Source organism: Oculina patagonica, chromosome 13 (assembly GCF_052425735.1).
Source record: "Oculina patagonica isolate OP01 chromosome 13, crgOcupat, whole genome shotgun sequence".
Classification (NCBI taxonomy): domain Eukaryota; kingdom Metazoa; phylum Cnidaria; class Anthozoa; order Scleractinia; family Oculinidae; genus Oculina; species Oculina patagonica.
In genome coordinates, this window is record NC_135770.1 from 20,877,440 (window position 1) to 20,887,592 (window position 10,153).

Here is a 10,153-nt window from a genome sequence, read left to right on the forward strand (position 1 = left end):
GTCTGCGCCTGATGCTGATGATGTTGATCGACCCCAGCGAGAATTTTTGAATTTCCTGTATTTAGTTTTACGTATTTCCGGTATTTCGTAAGATATCATTATCACCATATAAATTTAAACATAGCCAATGTAAACTTCATTGTACCTGAAGAAGGCTGGTTTGGCCAGCCGAAATATAGTACAAGACTAACTCTCTCATTCTACGTTGTATCGGTCTCTGCTTCTTCAATTTCAGAATTTTTGAGCCCGCGGTGTGAATGAAAGCGTTCTCTCTACTGAGTCTCTCTCGCCCTGTCTGCTTCGGCTTCTGGTAGTTTTGATTCTCTTGATTTTTGCCAAGAGGGACGGAATAGTCGGTCGTCCTACGCGCCACGATTAAAAGGAAAGAAAAATGGGCATCTCTTTCTTTTTATTTGAAGGTTGCGTGATGTTGCAATTTGCGTGACCATGCCGTGATTCAGATTTGTAAATCGACATTGGGGATTCTCAGATCACATGATGTCGAAATAGTACGTGCTACATGCACTTTAGCCTGTACATGTCATAAAAGTTTAATTACCATTACCTCTTTGTTTATCTGTTTAAACAGAGAAATACTATTGGATTTTACTGAAGGTTGTTTATTTTTTGTTCACCATGCCCACTTACACTTCTACACAACCAGAAATCTTCACTTGTCCGCCGAAAAAGCCGATCTCCTCCTCATCAGAGAAGAAGCCAGGACAACTCACTGAGGAGCAAGTTAAACAGTACTTTGATGAGGTAAAGTTAATTAATTCTCCAAAATTTAGTACTTCGTTTTATTCTTTGTCAACTCTGTTACTTTGCTTCAATTGAGTTTGGTGATACAACCCACCTCTGCCCGAGGTAACCCCGTGGGTAATTGCCTTGGGTTGGGATCGGTTTGGGTTTCCGGTCAGGTTAAGTCCTCCGGCTACATTGCAAATAATTACCCGAGGTCAACTTTCGACCTTCGGATTATAAGCTGGTTTCTACTAAATATGGGTCTCACTCTAGCATAATGAAGGCCGTATTATTCTACTTGCAAAGAAGTACCCAGAAGTACCCGCATCTTAATGACTTTTTCAGCGATCAAAGATGACTGAAATTTCGATCGAAAACCAGCACCGCGTGCTGCGAAGCGTGTGTGATGTCTGTTTCAAGAAAAAAATGGCTGGGCTCTACCGTGAGCTTTGTCATCATTGCCATTTATATTTACATTCAAAATAACTAATTTCGAAAGTAATTTTATAACTGTACTCTTCAAATAAGTGAAATGCTTACAACTGGTGAAAAATAACCGTAATAATAAGCTAAAATATGTATTCACAGAGTTTGTAAACAACGTCGAACGAGCCTGCCGACTGCGAAGCGGACAGACTAGAGATCGATAGAGATGTAAGAAGAAATGTAAGAAAACCGATTCGGATCAGCACAGGACTTCTTTATTAACACTCCAGCAGCAAATAGCTCAGCTATAGCCGAATTTTTGACTATCATAGGAACGAGAGCTCTTCGACGTTCGTCCAATTGTTCGATAACACTAACATTTCGGAGCAATTGCAGAATACCCCGCATTTCTAGCTACACTGTGCAGCCAGCTACTCGGCTACGCGTATACGCCGACAAAATTTATTCATAGCTCTCGAAGTTTACTAGGAAAGTGGCTACGCGTCTACGCAGTCGAAATTTATTCATAGCTCTCGAAGTTTACCAGGAAAGTGGCTACGCGTCTACGCGTCTACGCAGTCGAAATTTATTCATAGCTCTCAAAGTTTACTAGGAAGTGGCTACGCGTCTACGCGTCTACGCAGTCAAAATTTATTCATAGCTCTCGAAGTTTACTAGTAAAGTGGCTACGCGTCTACGCGTCTACGCAGTCGAAATTTATTCATGACATTCGAAAATCACTCACGAACGTTTGTCTATGCCATCAAGCAAATAAAAATATTTGTGTTTCGAAATTGTGACGAGCAACGAGAAACTACAAAGTTAATAACACAGTGAATCGATAATTGTCAAAATCTTACCTCGTCCTGTTTCGTATAAAATGAATGTTGTTGAACGGCAATAGCTTTCGACCTTCGAACAAACGGCTTTAGTTAGTTTTAGTGTGCTTCCCTTACAAACAAATAAGAGCTAACCGCAAGCAAACCAGAGTGGAACTAACCGCAAGCAAACCAGAGTGGAACTAACCGCAAGCAAACTAAAGTGGACCTCACCGCGAAATACACCCGACAAAAATTTAGTCAGCGATTAAAAACACGTTGACGAGTGAGAAAATTATTCTTACAAACTACTTTCGTTCCCAGTAGCGTTTGATCGGACGGTCCGCGTAGCCATTTTCGGTGGCTACGCGGAACAGCTTTAGTTGCGGGGTATTCTGCAATTTAGCCAACATTTCTCCGGCTGTATACTAGCGAAACACAGGTAAATCCCTTCAATGTGACACTGAAATTCTCCTTTAAAACGCAGTGAACGTAGAATAAGTCGTTTTCCTCGAAAGCAGCAGCTTTTGAATCAAAACTAGTCCGAAAACACGCCATGGCGAACGCTTCTTCTCGCTTCGCGAGAGCTGAACAATACTGATTACCTAATCAGGTACGCAGTGATAATATAAGATGAAACGGAATGCATCATGGGATACTATTCGAACGTCGTCTGGTTTGGCGGCAAATTTAATGCATCATGGAGATCGTAGCGTAGTGTAGCGGGATTTGTTGATTTCCATGTAAATAATATGGATATTGAGAGTATGGTGCTGATGAATCTTGCTCCCGATTTCTTTGGAATAAAAAACAATAAGAAAACTATGCCGTGCTACGATAAATCAGATCAATGGGGTATTCTGAGCAACGACGAGTAAAATATACTCACAGTGAACCTCGAAAGTTGGCCATGTTTAATGCCGCGTGTCTTGTATTTAGTACGTGCTAGGATATTTGCTGATATTTGCCGTGATTTTTTGCGCAACACCACAAAAATGTGCCCAGCATGTGCTGCGGTTTCCGGATTTACTTTTTTCTTTCACCCGATTGGCTGCATGAACTACTCTTGTGGTTAGATAAACCACTGATAAACCCTACTACTTGGTTCGGGAAACGTCATGGGTAATTCTTTTGTTCTTTTTGATGTATCCATAGCGATTTCCCATGGGCAGAATCACTGCGGGAATAGAGGTCACACACAAATACAGACTTCCCGTGGGTAAAGTCTCAGTTTCTCGTGGGTAAAAGCTCTAGTGGAACCGCAACTAATATCTTGTTCTATTTCCTGTCGGTCTTCTTTAAATCCCCACGGATACAAGGCCATTAATCCATTTTATATGCACCCCTCGCCCCTATTTTGCGGTAAGTCAGATCAGAGTGCCGACATGATACCCCTTTGTTGGCTTTCAGAAGAAAGCCAACTTTTCCAAAACCCCTTCAGAAATATTCCAAAGATCAAAGAACGTAGACAGGGCTACCCCCTCAGATATGACTTTTTTTGGAAAGTATAACCAAATTTACCAAAAAATTTGACCATTTCTTCAATAAATTAATTTGCCACATGTAGGGATTCCTGTTGATGCCAGACTTCTTTGATAAGAGTGAACTGGAGCCTGTGGTTACAGCCATATGTGAGCTGGTGGATCAACTGGCACAAAAGCTCTATAAAGCTGGAAAAATCAAGGGTAATCTATTTAACATTTCCTGCAGGATGCATGGTATCAGTGAATCTGAACAAGCATTATTTTATTATAACCTAATTCTTATACAATGTAATTTTAATTTGTGGGTAATAATTTTCGGGATAGAAATTATAAGCGGGACACGTAATTTAAATTCAGTGGCGGGATTCAGGAAATGTCACTTAAAAGAAACAAGATCAGAAAAATTATGTGACAAAAATGAAATAGACTTGTTATGTATAGTAATAGAAAATCAAGTTGTGACCTTTGTGAGCGTCGCAAAAAGCCGCACAAAGCGTTTATTACAACTGACACAAGTTACCTGTATTTTCCACCTGCCAGTTACATGGAAAGAAAGAAATATGCTTATTGTCAGTGACCAAAGACTTCGACTCACTGAAAGGCCTTTTATCGTCGAGGCAATTAAAGGGATTATAAGAAAGAATAAATGGTCTGGATCGGGATAAGCCGATGAGAAACTTCGAGGTTACGGGATTCAAGTAAATTTTAGCCAGGATGGCGGGATCCGAAAAACCCTATTGGCCGGAGCCCTCTTTATTAGTCTTTGATAAATGATCCATAAAACACTGCCAAAAGCACAGATTTTAATACATTTTTTCTCTAATTTTTGTCTGGCTTCACCTTGTTCTCTGCATGATTCATCTCAGTAGAGAGTCCGAGGGGAAAATAATTTTGCATTTGTGTAATTAATAATTGTATTTTTTTATTATTATTCTCTCATTTCGTTGTAATCAGATAAATATGAGGATGCTTCATTTTATGAAAGATTGACACTGATTGAGAAAGAGTTTCCAGGGGCTGCTGTTCTTTTACATAAGAATGGAGTTATGCCAAAGGTATATTTATTATAAAGTTAGTTAGTACTTGTAGATTTATAATATGTAAACCAGTTTTCAAAGAATTTTCAATAGCGAAATTGGGTTATAAAAGGCTGACAATAATGTTTAGCTCTGCGGTTTCTGCTACAGGAAGTGACTAGGACTGAACAGTTTTCCTGAATGGGCTACACACCATAGCGAAACCTCGCAGGGGAAAGTACTCACCTTATTATGGGGAGGCTCTGTCCTAAAGGGATGCCTTTTCCAGAATGAGGAGTCTACTCACGAGCTGATTAAGTATAGAAAAGGGCAAGGAAAACTAGTTATCATTTTGGTTTCAAAAGGGTCTTTCAATGGGGAAATTCAAGTAAAAAAAAATAGAAAAAATGCAAAACCTACTGTAGATATGTGAAAGGATTTCCACTTGTTGACCTGAGATACTCAACCCAGCACAAACAGATCAGGCAACACATAGCTTACAAATTTATGCTATTGCTCAGTTCAAATCATTTTAAGGCTCTCGCATGTACAACTAAAGGTGACATTCATGATCAATTACTTTAAACTGTTTAGAAGAATTTTCTAAGAATTATGCAATTTTAAATCATTCATTTTAATTTGTGATAGGCTTTTCAAGACCTGTGGACCAATGAACGACTTCTGAATGTTATAGAGCAGTTTATTGGACCTGAAATAGCTGGCCACCCTGTGTGGAACTTGAGAACAAAGGTAAGTAAAAAACTACATTAGAGGCAAACCTGACTGCCAAGTGACAGCTTCCAAAATCAGACACCTCCTTTTGGTGGATACACTTGATCATTCTCCAAGCCACATACAAACACTGTATTTTTAAGTTGCCACAAAGGGACACCTTTCTTAATGGACTCTTTCTGGTCCCAAGAGAGTGTGCTTGCAGGAGCTAATGGAGAATAGACTGACTGTATAATGATTCATTCTGCGTGTTTTTTCATCTACTTTTTTTGGCAGACTCCCAAAAATGAACAAGTAACTGTTCCATGGCACCAAGGTGAGACATTTTACAAATCATTTTCAAAAAAGACAGAAACAGACCTCAGTCACCAGTTCTGTGGTTTTATCAATGATTTATGAGGTTCTGATGAACGGCATAATACATTCTGTATAGTCATTTACATACATGTACAAACCAGTTGGGCCCAGGGTGGATAATGCTATCCACTTCCTTAAATTTTAGTAACTTCATCCATAGCAAGCAACACTGCTTCAATGACAATTTACCTCAGTATTTTTTTTTTTTTGGTAGATTGTTCTTATCTGTCATCAGTAGCCTGTGAAATACTTCAACCAACCGCTTGGATCCCACTGCTTGATGCAAACAAGATAAATGGATGTATGCAGGTAACACAGTGTGTGCAATATTCATAATGCCCTGGTCAAGATGATTTTGGAATAGCTCTGCATATTCATCTTCTTCTCTTTTTATAGTTACATCATTGAATTTTATATAAAAACAATAATGGTACAAGGCGCAAAAATATCCACACAGATAATATGTCAGTGGATATTATTGGCTTCGAAAAGTGATTCTCTGAGAGTGAAGCTCAAGGGAAACTGTGAGCTTTAAAAATCATATGGATGGATTATAATGATATTTTTTTCCAGGTGGCACGTGGAGGTCACAGAAAAGGTATCCTAGCAACACACACTTGCTGTGCTGGAGGGACCTGGTACGTGGACTTAGCTGAAGAAGAAATGAAAAAGACCTTGGGTAAGCATTTATTCGAGCTCTATGCCTGTACTTAATAAGTTCGTATGTCTGCCTGCACTTAAACATGTTTCTTAAAAATTATTTTTTTTTTAAAATATATATTTATGTAAAGCTGATATTTCATCTTACTTTAGCCCTGGGGCAATTGGGCGAGGGGTGGGGAGCTTCATGCGAACTGAGTGATAGGAATGCTCTTCATCTTGCTGAAAGGTATCAGGGTTAAGGGGCTTTGGTTTCAATTATAGTGTAAAGGACTGAACGCCAATATTTGTATCTGTCAAGGTCTCATTTAGAGTTGGTCTTGATGAAATAATCAAAGGGCCCTTGGTGCCAGCTTATTCATGTAATGGCCAATTGTATTGTTTATTTCACTCCAAAACAAAGCTTTAGAAGCTTTTAGGCTTATGCAAACCCGAGTTTTTCCAGTTTAAGGTAACTTAAATTTTGCTTCAAAAATTAGCTAAAAAGATTATCAGCCGCATTGGGAACCAGTTAACAATTTCTCCGATTCCAAAAATAAACTCAAAACGTTTGAATGGCAAGCAAAAAATAATTCATTTCTCGCTAACAGAACTGGCTCCTGTTTGAATAACGCGAGTTACATAAACATCAGGAAAAAAACCCTTCAATACACAAACGATTTAGAACAATTTATAACGATGCAACAGATAACTCGCATCAGATAATAACTCTTTTTATACCATGCCATAGAAAATACAGCCAATCAGAATACAGGAAAGCCGTTGTATATTCGACGGTATTCAACCCAACCTTCCCATCGTGCGCTGCGATTGTATTCTCGACGAAATTTTGTCAGCGTATTTTCTATGGCATGGTATAAAATAGTTACACAACACTTTCTCGTGGTATACTATGGAATATCCCACTTGTCACTTGTATTTTCTCGGTATACACACTCGCCTAAAGGCTCGTGTGTATACCGAGAAAATACAAGTGACTCGTGGGATATTTACAATTATCCTGCGATCGCGGGAATATCGCCTGATCTTAGCCGACGAGGCCGTAGGCCGAGTGCAAATCAGACGATATTCCGCAAGATTGAGCAGGATATTGTTTTTTATTCAACAATGTCAACGAAACACATTTGCAGAAAGAAAAACTGTATTATGCAACGCTTACAAGATCGGACGAATCCGCAACCTACATATGGCAGGAATCTGTATGACGGATGACAGATATCGTAACTTTTGACCATATATGGGCAGCGCGCGCATGTGTTGAATAATAATCCATAGTATACCACTCGAAAGCGTTGCATAACTAGTATATATCGAAATACAACAAGTGTATGTCTCAAATCAAAAATAACGTAAGCTTAAAAAGCCTAAAATTAGCTAAACGCGAAGAAATAAAAGAAACTTAAAAAATGTTTCAGTTTTATTTCCATTCAAGATGAGGCTTAGAAACTTTTCGAAAGGCATTTGACTTTTCGTAAGTCTATAGCCATGAAATCGTGCATGTCTGAGCTGTGCGAAATTTAATTATTCACGTTTACAATTGCGCGTGTCAGCACGTATTAAATGAACCAGTTTAGGGTCCCCTACGTGAAAACTTTTCGGCTTATCGATCCATGTTGCAATGTTTAGAACTTCAGAAAATTGTGTTTTGATGTTAATTTATTTATTAGACTGGTCATTAGGCTATACAAACATTTCATTTCTTTTCACATGTGCATTTCAGCTTAATCAAAGGTAATTTTGGGTTTTACTAAGCGAGGAGTAATTTTACGTGCTACCTGCACGTAAAATTACTTCCGTTCGCGGCAACTTCCGTCTACGGGAAAGTTTTATCCACGGTCCACAACTTCCGTCTACATCCACATCATCATAATACCTTTATTCATTGATTGCGTGCTCTACAGCACGCACTCAGCATGAATAAGCTAAAAACTGCTCTCATGCTAGCATACAAAAAAAAATCATGGTCTTTTAAGCAGTCCAAAAAAAGATTGAGCCACGCCCAGATTGGTGTCCTTTAGGGGTTTGCATCGGCCCCGGGGGTGGGGCTCATCAACAGAACAACAGCTAGGGGTGCAACAGTCGGCGCAAGTTGTCTCACGCTAATATTACTTGATGCTAGTTTAAGTTGTGTGTGTTAGATTGTGCATTGGTAAACACACTTTACTTCTCTTTTTTCTTCGTAGATGTGGACTTTGATAAAGACATCGTTCTTTGTGAAGTTCCATTTGGAGGTGTTCTGTTTATCAACAACCTGGTTCCTCACAGAAGGTTAGTCTCTTCTTTTTCTTTCTCATGGGCTTTAGGAGTCTCCTGTTTTCGGTATTCCTGGACACCTTTCGAGCAACTTTTATTAACAGTAGTTCGTTTGCCGAAGCTGGGCACACGAACAACATCAAGTCCACGCAAAGGTAACCGGAAGATTTTCCGATTGTCATATTCCAATGAAAGCAGAGTATGAACTCTCCGATTGCTGACAGGTGTTTTCGTCCCTGTTGGCAACCGCGGGCTCAGTGGTTGAGCCCCCAGTTTCTAGAACATTGAAGTTGTCCAGCAGCTTATCATGCTTTCATCGCAGTAAGTGTGCGCAGCAAATTCAGAAGACACTTATGGCACAATTTTTATATTATATAATTGTATTTTATTTAGTTTTTGTATTTTACACTGGGCCATCAAATTGTAATTAATTAAATTAAATTAGAAAAAAATTAAACTTGTTACGTTTCTGATTGGTCTGCATAACTCGGAACGCCTCCGGTTACTTTTGCGAGTGTTCAGTTGCCAAAAAGCGCAGTTACAAGTTCCTTTGACAATGTCATTATTTCAAATCTCAAAACAATTTCGGGTAAAACCGCCTCGCGTGCAATAGCCTCAGTCCGTGAAATAATTGGCTGTCACAAGTTTAACACGTTTTGTCAATTTTTATTACTTACATGAAATTATAACAAATTGTTGTGTTACGTTTTTCAGTTTGGAAAACTTCTCAGACAAGATCCGGTGGAGTATGGATCTGAGATGGCAAAGACCTGACAAACCTAATGGGTTTTATGGCCTTAAGGTACTGCAGCCTGATGTAAAAACAAACAAACGATGCAATTCCAGAAATATTATTATCAAGTTAGTCTGCCTAATTCTTTATCGTTCTTGTCACATCTGCCACTTGAAAAGAAAGATTCCTTACGGATGAGGTAGCTCTGTAGAGTTGTGCCGTGAATGGTTATTTGCGCGCGAAAATTCCTAACCGATTACAAACAACCAATCAGAGGCTGACATTTCAGCCGTCGGCTTAACTGCAGAATACCCCGCCACATCGAAGCTATACCTCTAAAATAGTGGCTACGCGGCTACCAACCTCGATACCCCAAGCTATACTATAATAGTGGCTACGTGGCTACTAACCTCGTTCCCAGACTCCTCTGTACGAGAAGAAAGAACCCCGGCAACGAAGCTGCATGACTACGCGCGAAATGCGAATCGAAGGTTTTCCGAACGAAAGCCACGTAGCCATTTAGCCACTTAGCCACGTAGCCGCGTGGTATTCTACAGTTACTCCCAGCCGTCTTTTCCGGTCTCGATTGGTCAGAGGCTTCGTCGGGGAGTGCCGACAAGCAGCTGCCGTCTAAATTCACTTCACGGTCCTCCAAAGAACTCCGTCACTGGTATAAATGTTTCGCGCCAAGAAAAACGTTTTTCGTACAATCCTACGCCTTTCGAATTCCATCTGTTTATGTGTAATTATTATTATTTTTTTAAATTGTCTAGTTTTTAACGTTGTTTTTGTTTAGGAAAACATATTGCTGCGTACCTCTAAGGACCCAAACTTCGCAGTAGACTGGACTGGGTTTGCATCACGTGACAGACATGAATTACAGCAAGGTCACGTGGACGTGCAATCCAAACTGGATAAGGTAACGTGTAT

At 39.6% G+C, this 10,153-nt stretch overlaps 2 protein-coding genes across 3 annotated transcripts in view; one reads left to right on the forward strand and one right to left on the reverse strand.

Annotated features, from left to right (window-relative positions):
• LOC144634244 (uncharacterized) overlaps positions 1-10,153 on the reverse strand; it is a 132,154-nt gene that overhangs the window by 103,557 nt on the left and 18,444 nt on the right. The window lies entirely within an intron of this gene.
• LOC144634241 (phytanoyl-CoA dioxygenase domain-containing protein 1 homolog) overlaps positions 224-10,153 on the forward strand; it is a 115,909-nt gene continuing 105,979 nt past the window's right edge. Inside the window, exons 1-11 of one of the 2 annotated variants that reach the window (XM_078493143.1) lie at positions 226-509; positions 665-762; positions 3,556-3,673; positions 4,427-4,527; positions 5,137-5,238; positions 5,497-5,536; positions 5,792-5,886; positions 6,151-6,256; positions 8,421-8,505; positions 9,205-9,292; positions 10,020-10,142. In XM_078493143.1, the coding sequence (XP_078349269.1) occupies positions 3,568-3,673; positions 4,427-4,527; positions 5,137-5,238; positions 5,497-5,536; positions 5,792-5,886; positions 6,151-6,256; positions 8,421-8,505; positions 9,205-9,292; positions 10,020-10,142 (846 nt within the window). In that variant the 5' untranslated portion in view covers positions 226-509; positions 665-762; positions 3,556-3,567. Of the gene's footprint in view, positions 763-3,555; positions 3,674-4,426; positions 4,528-5,136; positions 5,239-5,496; positions 5,537-5,791; positions 5,887-6,150; positions 6,257-8,420; positions 8,506-9,204; positions 9,293-10,019; positions 10,143-10,153 lie in introns of both variants that reach the window. The other variant, XM_078493142.1, reaches the window with a different exon arrangement.